Source organism: Chenopodium quinoa, unplaced genomic scaffold, assembly GCF_001683475.1.
Source record: "Chenopodium quinoa cultivar QQ74 unplaced genomic scaffold, ASM168347v1, whole genome shotgun sequence".
Taxonomy (NCBI): Eukaryota; Viridiplantae; Streptophyta; class Magnoliopsida; order Caryophyllales; family Amaranthaceae; genus Chenopodium; species Chenopodium quinoa.
Window position 1 is genome coordinate 346,426 of NW_018744996.1, and position 17,684 is coordinate 364,109.

Sequence of the window (17,684 nt, forward strand, 5' to 3'; positions counted from 1 at the left end):
AAATTTATGCACATCGAATTTAAGTGAAAAAAATATGTGCACATTCAATTTAAAAAATATGCACATGCAATACAAAATATATGCATATAAAATCCTTCTTATCCTTCTCATTTTAAGAAACTTTTCATTTGATACTAAATCCATATATATATATATATATATATATATATGTATACATACATACATACATACATACATATATATGTATATATATGTATATAAACCCCCTAGATCCGTTACAATGAGAACTAGGTGAATAATAGGAAATAGAAACTAACTGCAACCATTGGATCTAACTTGGATGCGCGCATGATGAGTGGCCCAGATTAATTCACACATATTCAAATTTATTTCCCAAAATCAACTGCACTTTCCTCTCCTCCATTACAACAAGCCTCTAAATTCTCCATCACTACTAGAAATAGGTCGATTTCCGACAGATAGTTTCCGACGGACACGTATTTCCGTCGAAAAATTCAGATATTCCGACGGATTCTTATTCCATAGGAAATTTTCCGACGGAATACAAATCCGTAGGAAAATATAGGCTTTCCGACGGAATATTCCGTCAACACATTAAAATTCTAACGGAAATAAAATCCGTCGAAAGCTTCCAACGGAATAATCCGTCGGAATATTAAATATCCTACAGAACTAAAATCCGTAGGAAATTTCCTACAGAATATTCCGTCGGAACATTAAATTTTCGACGGAATTTTTAGCTTATTCCGACGGATTTTGGCTTTTTTTTTAAAAAAAAAAAAACTCCTTAAAATTCCCGAAACCCTAACTTCCCATCCTTTTCATTTCTCTTTTCTCTTTCCTCTCTTCCGCCTCTTTTCACTTTCCCTCTCCTCTTTCCTCTTCTCTTCCTCCTTCATTATCTTTCTCTCTCCTGTCCTCTTTTCTCTCGCCTCTCTCTTCTTCTCTTTCTCTCTCTTCTCCTCTACTACAACAACAATTTACTCAACATCAAGTGCTTAGCGTGGCCAGCCACCGTGAACAACAACGGGCACACCGTCAACAACAACAATCAACGCCAACCGCAACAACCACTGTCGCCAGCCACGTGTTTCAAGGTTTTTTGTTTTTGTAGATCTTGTAATTTAGGTTAAAGTGTAGATGTAGTAAATTTTGTATGTAATTGTAATGGTAGTTTATAAAATTTATTACACAATTGTGTATTTATATATTTCGTTTGGATATCGATGTTTAATTTTCGTTTTTTTTTATTTTCGATGTTTAATTTTCGTTTTTTTAATTTTCGTTTGATTTTCGATGTTTAATTTTTTTTTGGGTTTTTTTTGGGTTAATTGGTGATTTTTGTTTGCGTTTATTGTGTGGGTGGTGGTGTGGTGTGGTGTGGTGGTGTCGGTGGTGGTGGGGGCTAGTGTGGTGTGGTGGCTTCAGTTTGGTGTGGGTGGGATTGTGGTGGTGTCGGTGGTATTTGGTGGGCTGCTGTTGGGGTGGTTTCGGTGGGGTTTGGTGTGGTGGCGTCGTTGGTGGGTAAGAGGTGGCGGTAGGGTGGATTGGGGTGTTGAGCAGGGGAGGGGGGAGTTGGTGGATCTGGGTGGGTGGGCTGATTTTTTTTTTTAATTTTTTTTTAATTCAGCATTTCGACTTTCGTCGGAAGTATAGTGGTTTCCAATGGAAAATTCCGTCGAAAATTATTGTATAACGACGGAAATCTTTCCGTAGGAACCTTGCGACGGATTTCCCATTTAAGTCAATTCTGACTCCGACAACCATCATTCCGTCGGAATGGACCTTTCCGTCGGAATATAGCGGAATTCCTACAAAATGTAATACAACGGTGCGTTCCGACGGAATTCCGTCGGAAACTGGCAGTTCCGACAGAATTTCGGGTTATTCCGACGGAATTTTTCCGTCGTTGAACAGCTCTTTTCTAGTAGTGCATTAAAGCGACCTCCAAGCTTTCTATACTCCATTGAAGCGAATTTCAAGCTTTCACGACTCCATTTAAGCGGCTTAAGTAAATTACTTGTTGATTCTAACTCATTTTGCAGAAATTACTCGATAATAGTTCGAAAATTTTGGTACTAATTCAAAATTTTAATTTGAATTAGATTTATAATGCTATGATAGTCTTTGAAGATTATAATGTTTGTATAGTTATTTATGCAATTACCAATTTATTTTAGTGTTTTCAGGTTGAATTCTGTTGAAATTTAAAGTTATTCAAAATGAGGTTGCGAGAGATTGAGGTTGTGCGTAATTGAAGGTGTTTGAATTTGAAATTTTACGTGAAATTGAGTAATATTTCTGAATTTTTTTTATAATTTTCCCTTGTTTGTTTTTCAGTGATTTTTTTGTTATATAATTTTATTAGTATAAAAGAAGCTTCTTATTTTGTAACTTTGCATATCAACTGTTCGATGAAATTCCTCTGAGAGATCATATATATATGTTGTTTGTTAATGGTGATTAATAGTCTTAAACACATTTGATGTTCCATCTGAGGTCCATTTCATTTAGATAATTTATTTAATTAAGTATAAGTCTTATAAAAGTAAACTAAATCTCTCTTAAAGTATACTAATAATCTCTTAAAGTAAACTATTGCATACAATGAAAACTTTTTGATGTTTGGATGTGTCTTTGGCGTGGGGTGCGTGGTCTAATCAATAACTCTGTAATTGTGACAATATAACAAATTTATTTGTCTAAATCGTGCACCGCACGAGACTAATTTAGTATATGTACTAGTTTTTGGACCCGGGTGATGCCCCGGACATTACATGAGGTTGATCATAAATATACATTTTGATTTATGACTCAAATTTCATGTAATTAAATTTGTTAATCACATTGTCATTCGCTGCACATTAATATTTTGTATTTAAATGATAACATAAAATATCATATAGCTTGGTGATAGGACACTTAGTTTTAGAAGTAAAGGTTGCATATTCAAATCTTAAACTTGAGTTGGTGACGTGGCGTAATGAAAAGGTCTACGTGGTACATAGACGTTCTTAGGAACACTTTTTAATAGATTAATATAGATACATACATTTACTTTTTTTTTTTTAGAGTGATCATCATACAAATGCAGTATTGTTATGTATTTTTTAAAATACAAACACTTGGAAGAGAGAGAAAAGTAGAGAGACAAAGGAAGAGAGAGGTAGGTTGGTGGACCCCACCTATTTTCGGTCCAATTGTCATCACATGATGGGAATATACTCAAATTGTACCACTAAAAGCTTATATTATCATTCAATGGTACCCTATATGTATAAATTTAGTACTATTATTGAATGCTTATGTAGTACGAATACATGCATATATAATTATATAGTACCCCTAAATATTCATTGGTATCATTTTATCGTCCAATGTTACTACTCTAAATTTAGGATATACATTTGCCCATGCATATGAATAATACTTAAATACCATTATTATGTACCAATAGATTTAGGATATACATTGTTAATGTGTTACACTCCCTAGAAACGCCTCTTGTTGTATCTACCCAGCACTCTTCTTTTTTGTAGAGTCGTATCGTGCTACGAGCCAACCAGGGTTTGGGCCCCTTAGGCTTGGTTATTGGGAGCACAGCACAAGCCACAAGGCAATAAGCCAGTGGGCCGTGCATAGCAAGTCCTCGACAAGCACATCTTTCAGTCATCTCTCTTTCATATGGTCCACTGAAATGCGCGGGAGCCTGAACAATTAAAATGCAGTTAAGATGAACGAATTGAGTCCGTTGGCCGCTGCTTTGATGAGTACAAGGTTCAAATTCTCAAATTTTATGATAATTATTTTCAATTTTCTGTGAATTTGTTGCTTTGGATTAGATGTTTTCGTCTATTGTTTATCGTTTAGGCTTTGAAACCCTAAATTTTGGCAAAAATCTCGATTTTTACACCTTTTCGTTCGTCGAATAATGGTGTTCTGAACTGATGCAGTGGAGAAAGCGGAAAACGAGGGGGAATTGGAACATGGATTTTGAATTCATGTCTTTAAATTATTGATTTTTGTTAAAGTGAATGTTGCGCTTAATGTGTTTGATGAAATGCGCCAATGACAATTTCCATGATAAAAATATATGGGATGGTTTGAGATAATTTCGTGCTAAAAGTAACACTTGTATATGTAACATGTTATTCTGTCTTTCCTGTCAATTGAATAGCCATTAATGCTAAATTAGGGTATGATCAAGAAAAAGCCTTACAAATCTAATGGTATAGGAGGCATACAAGAGGACTAAATTCATGTCATTCAATTCTGTGAAAGGCTATGCTGTCAAGCTGTTTTACTGCTGAAAGCTCCATACTAGTTGAAGCGATGGATGATGGTTCCGAATTTTGAACCTTTTGGTGTTGCTCAAGTCACTCTTATGTCCAGCTTAATCCATTGAGGTCCAAGTGTCTGATGCTTGAAGGAACATCATGCTCATCCTGGACATTTAAGTCTAGATCACTACTAAATGGAGCAAGTTTGTAGTTCTTATTATCGAGCTGAAATGTGTTCTTCTCAAGCTGATCTTGTGTATCTCCTCCAATCCCGACACTCATGGACAAATCACTACATGTTCCTTCCATTTGAAACACCATCTTTTCTGTATCTTGTTGAGTTGTTGTAGGGAAAAGTATTGTTGCATGATCTTTTAGATTTCCATTGAATTCATTTCCCTCCAAGAATTTGGTATCGTTGTATGGTCTTAACCCTAACTCACTATTCTGCATATCTTGCTCTCTCAGCTGAGGTCCATCACATGAGGTTAAGCAGCTATCAATTGAACAATCCCCTATCGGTTTGTAGGGCTGTATTTGCTGCTTAGGGCATACCCCCTGCTTTTCTTCTGCCATCTCTGCGAAGGCTAAGTTCAAGCATTGGTTGGATACCTTTGAAACTAATTCAGATAGCTGAAGTTTCGCTGCTTCCAGACCAACTACACCAATATTTTGCTTTCCAAGAGTCTCCTGAGCTTTTTCTAAGACTGACTGAAGGTATTTTCCTTGAGCCTCTATCCTTAACTGTAAACGCCGCTGCACCTAATTCCACGTAAATTCATTAGGGGATAAATAAGGATTTATAATCTCAGAAGTATTTAACCCAACAAGAAAAATCTTGGAACAGATTAATTGTCTCATACATGTATCAAGCTTTTTCAGATGAGTTTATATTTGGAAGTGTTTTTTTTTTTTAACCCTTTTATCCTTTAGTGACCTACCACTTTTCTTGATATCATTTTTATTACGAAGCAATGCATATGAAGTATCGTTGGCATGTACAGGCACAAAATATAACAAAACTTATTCTTCATTTTATACCCCACATCTTTGTCACGACTGTTCTTAGGATGTCTCTGTAAATTCTGAGCAGCTGTTGTTGTTTCCGCATTAGGTGAAAGGCCATTCTGTTTGAATTGGAAGTAGACAGGATCATGTACCTCAAGCTGCTCGTGTAGCCTTCTCTGGACTTCGATTTGCATCTGCAATGCGTCGTTTATATGTAAGTTCCTGAATTTAACAATAAGCTGTTAGTGCAAATTATGGCATAAAAATCATTTTGTTAGTTCTAATCACAGCAATGGAAATCATATTTACTTGTTTGTTTGGTGGGCAATGTTGATGCTGCTGGTATGGGAAGGACTTGTTTCTGGTATTTTGTCGCCAGACATGACAACTGCAAATGTGTATTATCAGTTAAATTTACCATTGTAAGATATTTTTTTAGAAATATGATAAAGGATATTGATGAGAAGGTTATCCTACCAGTTTTGTTGGCCCCGCTTGAGGTTTGTCCATGAATATTCTTGCTCAGTCTGTATTTCTGCTAACCAATAATGAAAAGAACGTTAGAAACTGCAATTTATGTTTCTCTTCCCAAGAAAAGAGGTGGAAAAGAGGATGTATTGGTACTTAGATGGCTATCTTGGTGTGTATGAACCAAACTGAAAATGTAAGGGGTTGCCAATTATGCCAGTATGCAAAATAGACAAATCAGCAAGGGTGAAGCCTGAACTCTGTCATTCAGAAAGTGATAATCACCTGAAGATGGCTCTTTAGGTGGTATAAAGTCAGCCCTGGAATTCCCATGAGTTTCATGACTGTTTTCGGAGTAGCCTCTGCAAAATATATAAGGAATAGAATTGGTTAGCTGACCCATTTTATATTACTACATGTCTACTGCATATCCCTGTTCAATATTTAACGTCAGTTTAGAGTTGGACATACTATCTGCTCCCCCGAGTTGATTTACTGCTTCTACAAATCGTTCGTGAAGATCAGGTGTCCATTTCAGTCTAGGCTTCGCATCAGTTGAAAGGACAAGATTTGAATCCCTAGAGCCATTTCCACCTTGCAGGAAGAGCTGCCTTTCCTGAGGAGCTGGCATTCTTGTAGAAGTGTACATGTTTGCCTGGGTTTGGTGATGAAACATATCCTGCCTTGAAGATGACCAATCTTAATTTGATGTAAATCTAGTAAACATCAATTGCTCTAATCTTGTTGGGAGTTTTACCTGAGGAAATAGATGTTTTCTATTGTAGTAAAATTTATGAGGCTGAGCCTTGGTTTTTCCAAGTTTGTTGGTTGTTCTCTTTGCCTCCTAATATTTTATACTCTCTTAAGAAACCAATTATCTTCTACTTCTGTTGCACATTTTTTTTTTTTTTTTTTTTTTTTTATCGTTTCTTATGGAGAGAAAAAGGCAAGCTATAGGAGGCTTTTATAAGAAGGAGAAGAAGAGGTGATAGAAAGCTGAGAGAATATGGAATCTTGGACAGAGCCAACAATGAACGCAACCTAATCTATTTTTCATAGCAACTCAAAAGAGATCTTGTCATTCCTGTCCTGTGGTCCACTTTCCACACTCAGAACAAAACTTCTAGTTTGAATTCCTCTGAACTGAACTTTTCAGGACATCACATAAATTGCACTAAGTACCAGAATAAATGCGCAGCAGTTTTCTATTATATCTGCTAATTATATTCTTAGTTTATGAAGCGGCTCCTTTTTTCTCCCCGAATTTATATTCTTTGATCTGGCAAAACTAGAACCTTATTCTCTGATGGTATATTGGAATCCTCTGACTTGGACAGGAGAATCCACTAACTGTATTCTCCTGAAATTTTCAAAGTCATCCCTTTTACTGTACAACATATGGTAAATATTGCAATTTTAAGCCTTGTTCATTGCCTTCTAATAAATCATCATTCATTTTCAATGACTTTGAATTCTATGTCATTGAGGATGAACAACAACACCATGCTATTAAAGGGCTTAGATAGAGACATAAGCAAGAAATGTAACTGTTTCTAATGTGGAAATTGCTGGGGGAAGATTCTGTTGACTGGAACATCATAAAACTTTAGTATATGATATTGACAAGAAAAAATGAAGGAAGATGCTTAATTTGGAACATTGTTTGAGGGAAAAGCATGGAATATGGAATACATACTATTATATCTCCTTCGGTAAATATGGAACTTATTCAACCCACTTATTGTAAATACATCGATGGACCCAAATCTGTCTCACTGCCATTTGGCTTGAGCAACTAGTCCCACACTGATTGTTTTATAGATTAAGACCTGGTAGAATTGCTGAGTATTGTACTTGCTTCTTTTCTCAAAGATGTGTCTTTCATCTGTGTAGGACCATTTACCTTACTTATGACTTGTTCTGTGATTCCCTCCAAATACACATATAATACTCTGTTTTCCTTGTTTTATATTTCAAAGCATGCATCTATACATGTATTTAATATATATGTATATGTTTCCATGTCAATTAATCGAGTTTGGGCATCAATCATGATCCTCTTCAAGTCGTGTCATGTACCTTTTGGAAACAACATATGCTTGTGTAAAACCATGTCTGCTGCTGTAAAACCTGTGTAGATATGTCTGCTGCAGTAAAACCTGTGTAGATACGAAGTATATACATATACTGCGCTCTTGTGTATTTTGCTCTTATATTTATTGTGCCCTTCTAGAAATTCGTACAAATCATACAAAAATGATGTTTCATATGATGAATAGTTTTTCCTCATCAGGTCTTTTGCACATAGACACACTGAGAAACAAACTCTTACAGACCCCTTTGGAATACCATCAATTGGCGAGGTATAAAGATTCTTAATAATTCATTGCAAGTTATTCTTGATGCTCTTCCTGAATTTATTTCATGAGATATTATCGTATACAAGTCTTTTCTGTAATAATAATGACAAGTTGACAATCCATCAATTGTTAGCAGTACTAAGACTGGTGACTAATCAATGATGATAATGATAATAAAAGAAATGCTAGTGCTTTAATTATATCTACAACATAAGACTTCAAGAACACATTCGTTTTTTCTGCTATTGATTCCAAATCAACCCAATATATCAAAATCCACAAAAAAAAAAAAGAAAATGTCATACTGCCTAATCAGTATTTTACAAGCAATTTTTTGCATGAAAGAAGCTAAAAATGGGGAGCTTTTCTTTAATCTTTGCACGGAAATTGGGGAATTTAAACTAGCGAACATTAATATATAGCATCATAGCAACTCCAGACTCAGTTTGCCTTTTTTTGTGGAGGATAATTTGATTCTGATTTGTCAGGATATAGATTGGGAATCAATAGGCCTTTTGCAAAAAGAAGTTTTAAAGTGACTTTGTTCACTAGTTACTTGGCATGTGGAAATGGAATAAGCGTCACCATGATACTTTCTACCATTGTGATTCTGTTTATCAACAATTTGATTAGGGAATTATCATTCATTAGGTGATTTAAAACTTGTAAATCATGTTCTTAAAATCATTATGTGTAATATGGGTTCCTTTAGAGCCATGGTGTATCGGATTTTGATTGATCTGCAATCTTGTTGGTTCTTCGTATCATTGTTCAAATAAAGAGGATTTTCAGAAGTTGGAGTCTTTAAGAAGTGAAGAGAATGCCTATATGGTTGTAGTAAAGTCATGCCTTATGAACCATGACCCATGACATATATATACGGAAGCAATACTTTGTACAGTTTGATACGGAGTGACTTTTTTTGTGTCTTCTGTAAGAGTGCTCCCAAATATATTTTTATCTTTAAGGCAAACATTAAGATGTTTAGATCAAAAGTAGTGATTACACCATTTTCTCAATTCTGTGTATAAATTCTTAGTTCTTTTCCTAATACTTGGATGCATTTTATTGCTCTCTTTCCGTTATATGTTTGTCTCCTGTTTCTCGCGCTAGTGTGTTTCGTTGTAATTTTCTCTGTATGTAGCTCACTGGATGATAGTAAACCCAAGCAATCCTTTTACTCTAGACTAGATATTGAATGACTTCTGGTTATGACACATTGTTAAAAAAATACTCTAAATGCCTTGATGTTATTCAGTCAATGTTATACAAACCGACAGTTTTACCCTTACGCAATTAACTTGAAATTTGAAAATTGCAAGGCATGGTAAAAAGCACACTATTCCCCTATTTTACCCTTTTTATTTGGTTGATACTTTTTTGGTGTACTCAATCATAGTTAAAAGCTAATGATAAGTCGATAATCAAATAGTATTGTAAAATACCTTATTGATTCTCTATGAAATGAAATTGTCTGTTTTATTTGCTTCCAAGTTTGTCTTAGGCACTTAGGCATCTCTATGACTGTAGGAAGACTAGGAACTTGGCTAATTATGCTATATGGGCCAATAACACCTGGGAAAGATGCTTCATTTCTGCTTGACAAACAAGTTTTATATTTAATAAAAATTTATAAATGCAAGAGTATTAACTATTCCTTGATGTCCCAGAAAACCTTTTTCATCTTATCTTTGCTCACTTTGTTTGCTTCGTGTGCAGGCTAGGAATAAGAATGCTCATTGTTGTACATTAGAGTACTCGACTTTTCCACTGTTCAGATTTACTGTGGCTATCTTCTCCCAAAGGCGTATGATTCTCCACATTGGTGAAAGAGGGAAACTTATATAAGGTATTGTTCGATTTCTGTACTTGCATTTCCTTTTAAGGCCCCTTATGCGATATTAAGGCATCTACTGATGGAAAAACAAATGGGGTGGGGTCGTTTTTTGATGCTCAAACCCAACCTCCCCCCTCATACCCAAAGCTAAATCAAATGGGAAGGGGCCTACTTAGGCTGGTCTATCTCATACTATGTGGCTAATTTAACATTGTTGAAGTTGTGTTACTTTCCATACCCTATTATAACTAGGTGAAATGAACATTAATTTACTTTCCATTAGAATACAACTATTGTTTCTATTATATGGTTCAAAATAATCTTATGATAGCACTTGAAAATTTGTGTCAATATCTATATGCTCGACCACCTTACCTTAGGTACCTAGAAATTAAACTCATGTGAGTCACGTCATAAACTAAGTGGTGGAGGGAGAGCCACCGCACTCGTGCACGAGATGGGCTTTTCCCTTAAGGTGGTGTCATAGATGCTCTTTGGAAGAGAAGCAGCATGGTCTATGTGATGTTTTGATAGTACAAATCAAGCTGAAGTTGAACACAAACATGTGTTAAGATGCTTGATAATTGCTCCTTGTTGACCACACAAGAGTGGCCCTTGGATTTCCATTAGAAATTAAAAGTGAGAAATGACCACGGAATGATATTCCTTGTTGTAAAAAGAAAGTGGGGAAGAGCAGTATAAAGTTTTTATTTTTTTAATTTTTTTTATTTTCCCCAAAATTCTTAGAGAATAAGAATATTAGAATCATGACTCAAAGTATAGCCGGTGGGTTTTATTCTTCAAGTCTAGAATTTTAATTTGTATTTATTCTCACAATTTGAAACCACTAAAAATGGGTTCGCATTTGTACTTTCATTCTTTACCTATATAGGATTTTAATAGTTTTTATTTTCAAAAAATTCTACTTTTAATAATGTTCATGATTGATGATGAATATGATCATTAGGGTTACATCTTCTATTATTGATAGTGAAAGGTTTACTGCTGATGAATAATGAAGTTCATCAGTCGTCACCATCCTATTTTTATTTACTTTATTTAGATAAAGCTTATTTCTGCTTAAAGAAAAGACTACGGCGGCTCAAATTCTGTTTACTAATTTAGAGGCCACTGAATTTTAATTTACTAAAAAACTTACTCCGTATTATTTTTGAAGCCATACAATTTATTCATGACCTTATGCTTGAATATGAACACATCCAAATTGTAAATATTCCAATATCATTGAATAATTACCCCCTCGTTTTCAAATAAGACAGATGAATTTATTGAGAATTCTTATCGAAAAAAAGCTTATCAAGATTTAGTTTTTTTCTCAAATTATAGAAAGATTTTCTTAGATAATGCTAAAAGAATGACAATATCCTCAATTATGTTGATTTAACAAATAATATCAATTTTTTTTTTACCAGCTCAGCAACAACTGACAACTGAATTAATGAATTTATTCTTGGTGAATCCCTATGAAAACTAGGAAAAATTTAGAGTCAGTAGGATGGTCAGCATAGAATCGCTAATTACGATTCAATTGTTATAAAACTGCCAAGTGCTAACTTATGCGATTTATTTCTGACCGAGTCAGTTTAGCTGCTAGCGTGGACGATAAATATGAAAACTTTAGTAAAAGTACATGAGGAATTTTGGTTCTTTTAGTATTGATCTCCTATTTTTTCCTGATATAATAATCTCTTAGCTTTGTTCTCCTCACTTATTTTAGATAAGTTAAAATAAGATAAGATAAAAGCTAATAAGTTCAAACAAGATAAGGGCTAGTAATGCCTAACAATAAGATCAGATAAGGGTTTATAAATTAAATAAGACAAGGGTTAATAACTCCGATCCTAATGAAATAAGTAAAATCCTGGTGAAAGTGTACCTATATAAGTGATCCCCTCTTGAGTAATCTTTGATCTTAGAGAAATGAAAGGTTTTTCCTTAAAATTAAAGAGTGATAGAAAATCACATTAGAGATGTGAGACATGGCATTATTTATTGCATTGTTGTGCATTGAAAATTAGAACTTAGGCAATTTGTTTCTGCCTTTTGTATTTGGGTTGTTTGCGTATGTAAAAGACATAAAGAAAGTGGGCTTGCTATGTGACGTAACATTAGATAGAAGCAAATGGAGGGGGAGGACCTTTGTGGATGACCAAAATGAGATAGACTCTCGGTTCATGCAACTGACTCCTCTTTGGGAATACGCTATGGCAGTATGGCTTTATTGTTGTCTTGTTTGTCTATGAGAAGAGATGATGAATGAAAAATGAAAATTTGAAACATATAAAGAACATAAAATTGGAGATTGATGAATATTTTTGAAGTGAAATAAGAAGAAAGTCTTGAAACTGATAAAAGGTTTTTTGTTTAGAAAGGTCACAAGTCAGGCATGGACAACACTCGGGGAGGTGGAGAAAACAAACATTAAAAACAAAATTGAAATACAAGGGGAATATATAGACATGCTATGCAAATTTTCATGAGAAATACTTATTAGAATATTCCAAATTTTCATGTAGTGCTCCGGCCATCCGTTCTTAATGTTTTATCAATTTATTGTGACATCAAATATCAAGGGGAACTCAAGTTAAATGTAGATGCTTTCTTCGCTAAGATCTGTCTAGATAGCATGGGAAGGTGGACTGCTAAGTGCTGATTCCGAAATCAACTCAGCTCCCTACATCACTGTGAGCTGCAAAATTTTCGAGCTGTCGTGAGATGGTGCAGGAATTATGGATGGAATAATGTGATCATTACAACAAAGCTGTAGAAAAGTTATTTGTTCCACCACTGCTCATCCTTGGAAATACCTGAGTACGATGTGCAGGGGTGCTGCCTGCTAAGGGAGAGCCTGGGGAAGATTTAGTTTGAACCAACCAAGGCGGTAGTTGATCACCTTGCAGGAGAGGAATGAACTAGTGGAAGTTTATTAAAGTTGAATTAGTTGATCTCTAAGTTTTTGCTAAGATTATTGTTATGTGGATTTGCTTGCTGCCTGTAATGCTAATTTTAGGGAACACCTGCCCATATCAAGTTCCCTTTCATTCAAAAATAAAACTACGGAAAAGAGGGAGGAGGGATCACTCATGTTTCTATTTTTAATTTTTTTTATTGGAATTAATTGCTAAACATCACCAAGAATTGCTAGGTACCGCTTCATTTTTGACGTTTTTTCCCCTCTCATCCCATAATTATCTCCTTTATCTCCCTCCTCTCACAATTAAACTCACAGTACCACCTTAGCTGCCTACCCAAAAACAATAACAATAATGCCATCCAAAGACAGTGGAATGCGCCATTTGAATGATTTAATGGTGTCTGTGGTGGTGATCACGGCGTAGTTGCTATTAATATTAATGACACCCTTTTTGGAGAATAGAAAATTGTGAAAGAAAAACATAAAATTTATTAATTAAAGGAGTCAAAGTCCAAGAGGGAAATGAAATAAGAAATAAATGACGGTAAGATGAGATAAATGAAATAAGAAATATTATATCAAAGCAAGTAGGGTAAAAAGACATGAAATCATGGGTGAATGAATGGGAAAAGAAAATACAAGCATAAAAGATGTAAATATACCAATTGACTATTATTGCAGTGGTGATTGGGGCTTCACTTGATAAGGAGGATTGCGTGTTCAATCCCTCGCAACAATTATTGGGAGGGGATTGGAATCTAACCACCCATAACTGAACCCTAAATTCAGATTAAGCCAAAGGGTGAACCATGTGAAATACAAAATAATAAAAAAAAATAAAATAAAAAAAGAAGAAAAGAAGTAAATATATGAAGAATAACGTGGTTTTGGGTGTAAGTGTGTAATTGTTGTAACCTAATACAATAAGAAAATGATATAATTAATGGATATAAAGGAGTCAAAACCAAAGGTGAAACAAAGATGGGGTAGGCCAAGACAATAGGAGGAAACTCTTTACGAAATACAAGAAATGATGTAATAATAAGGACATGAAATCATAGACGAATGTGAAAAGTTACACACTTATACTACTGTTACAAAATATAATTATTGTTGATGTTCATTATGGCTTGTAACTCCCTCAATATGCCACCAATTGTAACCTCCTTGTAACCTCATATGTCATTACCTCAATTCAGTGGCGTCTCCAGGAATTTCGATGTGTGGATTCGGAATCGTTATTAACGAAGAAATGAAAATATATTAATAAAATATTTAATACATAAGTTCAAATTGTGGATTACAAATCGATTACACATAGAAAAATGAAAAAAAAAAAAATTCAACAACGAGGACACAATTTTGAGTTGCCAAAAGAGTTGGGTTGAATTGGGACTATGTTGAATCACTTTAGTTTGAATCGTGTTTGGGTGATTAGGAAATAGTTCATGATCCGATTGGGTCACGCTTATATTCATTGATTGATTTTAGATCTTTTTTATTTGGGTTTTGTATATTCCAATAATATATATATAGATATATCAAGGAGATATCTAACATTTGATAGATTTTTTTATGGTTATATAATAATACATACTTTGTATATATTAAATTTAGGAATATCAATGTTATGTCCTAATGATATTGTCACACAAAATTAGTACAAGTACATTCCTATGAGGAATAACACGTTCATGTGTATAAATTACAGAGTACTACTATTCTATATTTTAACACAATTCACAAATGCAATCATCTGAATCTGAACAATATTATACTTAGTAAGTTGTAACATTAGACCATATTATCGTACTTATTGGGTCCCTTGAAGCAAACTTAACCTTAATACTAATCTTCTACCTCCAACTCAAATAGGAAGGCTAATTAATTAAAATATGCAAAGAGGATGGTTTCAAAAGAAAAAAAATAATATGCAAAGAGGATGCCTTCATCAAGCTAATACAATCTATTAATATTCAATGATTATCTAGACGGGGAAGGCAAACGCAACGTTTATTATGTGTTGAGAAACTGAAATTGATATTTTAAAAAAAAAAATGAGGTTCAAGAATCAAACTCTTAACCTCTTGCTCATTGTGTTATAAGGATGCAAGGTAAAAATTACCACTAAACTTGAATTGATGTTTAACACATATTAAACAAAAAATCATTTTATCTGTTTCCCGGTTTTTTATTTATTTTTATTTATTTTTATTTTTTAAAGAACCTTTTAATTTTTTTCAAAAATTCAGCGGGTTCAATGAACCCACGCTAGATCCGCCCATGCCTCCATTGTAACTCCCACATAGATGGAATGTTAATTATCCATGAATGTTATATTATTCTTATCATGTATATATAAGACATGGTCTAATGAAATGAGAATAAAACAAGAAATTACTATCTACATCTCTGTCTAATATTCTCCCTTTTTCTTTATTTTTATAACACGTTATCTTAAGGTTAATTTTTTGTTAAGTGTTTTTTTCTTTGAGGAAATGTTAAGTGTAATTTATTACCATGGTTCTTTTGTTTCGTGTATTACGGTTTGGCATACTTTGTTACGACATATCAATATATCTTGATAATAGTTGAGATATTGATGCATAAAGTTCAGATGTAATACTTCCTAGAGCTCGTTATGATTGGTTGAATTTGAGATTGCAAGATTTTAAATATGTTATTGAATATAACTCAACTATGTTCAAAATAACTTCTCAATTGAAATTATGTGGAGAAAATATTACTGATGCAGAAAATGCTTGAAAAGACATACTCCACTTTCCATGCAAATAATATTGTCCTGCAAACACAATATAGAGAAAAAGGTTTTCAAAAATATTTTGAATTAATATCTTGTCTACTTGTGGCTGAGCAAAATAACGAGCTGTTAATGAAAAATCATGAATCACATCCTAGCTCTACTCATTCCCTGAAACGAATGTGACAACCCATAACGGGAAAGAAACTAAAAACAGAGACCATTCCGGCAATAGTGATCGAGGTAGAGGTCGCGGTCGTGGTCGTGGCCAATGGCGCGGTCATGGACGTGGATTTAGTGGGTATGGTAGAGGTCGTGGAGGTCATTTCACAAACTCACATTCCCACCAGAATTTGGAACGTAGGAATGATAAAGTTGAGAAAGAGAAAAGTGAGACCAATATATGTTATCGTTTTGGAGTATAAGGTCATTGGTCTCGGGTGTGTAGAACTCCAAAGCATCTTGTTGAACTTTACCAAGAATCATTGAAGAAAGGAAAGAAAGTTGAGGCAAACCTTGTTCTTGAAGATGGTGAAGGTGATTTTAATTTTGGCAATGCAACTCATTTAGAAGTTGAAGATTTCTTCACTTCCCCGGAAGGGAATAATTTTGATTTTGGCAATGCAACTCATTTAGAAGTTGCTGATTTATTCACTTTCCCATAAGGGAATAATTAAATTTATATTAATTTGTGCCATCTTTAAGTATTAGACTTATTCTAGTGATTTACTTATGTTAATTTTAATGGTTGTAATAAAGACTTTATATGCTTTATGAATTTATGAACTATTTGGGTGTTTTTATTGATTTATTTATCATCATTAATTTTATGCTTAATATTTTGACATGTATTTTATTTCATGAAGAATATGGATACTACTAGGGGTGGGACTTTTCAAACCGAACCGTGAAACCGTCCGTTACCGAACCGAACCATCACGGACCGAACCGTTTATAACCCGCTAATTTTAAACCGAAAACCGAACTGAACCGTATAATGTCAAACCGAAACCGAACCGAACCAATTAATGTTAACCCGTTACGAACCGTAAACCAATAACAAACCAAACCGTTTATAAACCAAAACCGTTTGAACCGATTAATGTTAACCCGCTAACTGTTTAAACCAAACCGTTTATAAACCGAAACCGTTTAAACCGTAGGAAAAAACCGTTTAAATCGAACCATTTACAACCCGCTAACCGTTTAAACTGAACTGTTATAACCCATTAAACCGTTTAAACCGAACTATTTTCAAACCGCAACCCGTTTAAACCGATCCGATAACAAACTATTTAAACCGAACCGTTTACAACCCGTTCCATTCAAATTGAACTATTTACAGCCTTTAACAATTTGTTAGAATTCCACGAAATATATTTGATGTTTAATGTAATTTAACAGTACAATTTTTTTTACATATAATTATTGATTTAAATTTGTAATTTTTTTTGCTATTATAAAATTAAAATTATATTCTTGTATAACTAAATTAGGAGTTATAAATTAAATAAAAAAATGAAAAAATTTGGCCACCCACCCAATCCAACCACCCTCCACCCACCCACCACCGTAACCCACCCTAACACCACCCCCGCCGTCACCCCAGACCCACCCTAACACTACCCCCACCCACCACCGTTACCGTAACCCACCCCCACCCCACCAACGTCAACCCAGACCCACCCTAACACCACCCCCGCACCCACCATAATTACCGTAACCCACCCCACCCCACCCCACCACCCACCGTAAATAAAAAAACCCAGACCCAAACCTTACCCCACCCCATCCACCACCGTCACCGTAAATAATAAAAACCCAGACCCATACCCCACCCCACCTACCACCATCACCGTAACGTACCCCACCCCACCCACCACCGTCACTGTAAAAAAAAAAAAAAAAAAAAAAAAAAAAAAAAAACAGACCCAACCCCAACCACACCCACCACCGTCACCGTAACACACCCCACCCCATACAAAAAAATCGAAAAAAAAACAAACCCACCGTAACCCCACCCCACCCACCCACCCCCACGAAACCCAACATC

General features: G+C 34.7%; 1 protein-coding gene and 1 long non-coding RNA gene across 7 annotated transcripts; one reads left to right on the forward strand and one right to left on the reverse strand.

Moving 5' to 3' along the window:
* Positions 1-4,100: 4,100 nt before the first annotated feature.
* LOC110707208 (myb-related protein 2-like) lies at positions 4,101-6,976 on the reverse strand. 4 transcript variants are annotated; one of them, XM_021885212.1, is made up of 7 exons: positions 6,496-6,975; positions 6,210-6,421; positions 6,024-6,100; positions 5,748-5,805; positions 5,580-5,658; positions 5,309-5,492; positions 4,101-5,024 (listed from the first exon to the last, which is right to left on the reverse strand). In XM_021885212.1, the coding sequence occupies exons 2-7, from the start codon at positions 6,412-6,414 to the stop codon at positions 4,365-4,367; spliced, it is 1,263 nt and encodes a 420-aa protein (XP_021740904.1). In that variant the 5' UTR covers positions 6,415-6,421; positions 6,496-6,975; the 3' UTR covers positions 4,101-4,364. The 4 variants fall into 4 exon arrangements, with proteins under 4 accessions (XP_021740904.1, XP_021740907.1, XP_021740905.1 ...); XM_021885215.1 differs by having other exon boundaries at positions 4,101-5,018; positions 5,423-5,492; positions 6,210-6,976; XM_021885213.1 differs by having other exon boundaries at positions 4,101-5,018; positions 6,210-6,976.
* Positions 4,892-13,707, forward strand: LOC110707209. Of its 3 annotated transcripts, none has more exons than XR_002508440.1 (5): positions 4,892-4,979; positions 5,377-5,484; positions 8,032-8,101; positions 9,818-9,947; positions 12,325-13,707. It is a non-coding gene; the product is annotated as an uncharacterized LOC110707209 (long non-coding RNA). The 3 variants fall into 3 exon arrangements; XR_002508441.1 differs by having other exon boundaries at positions 12,473-13,707; XR_002508439.1 differs by having other exon boundaries at positions 9,818-13,707.
* Positions 13,708-17,684: the final 3,977 nt, after the last annotated feature.

Coding starts and splice junctions, on each gene's coding strand:
- LOC110707208 (XM_021885212.1), bottom strand. CDS start 6,414: ATGTTTCATCACCAAACCCAGGCAAACATGTACACTTCTACAAGAATG. Junction 5,806..6,023: donor ACCTAAAGAGCCATCTTCAG/GTGATTATCACT, acceptor ATTGGTTAGCAG/AAATACAGACTGAGCAAGAA. Junction 5,493..5,579: donor ATTGCCCACCAAACAAACAA/GTAAATATGATT, acceptor TGTTAAATTCAG/GAACTTACATATAAACGACG.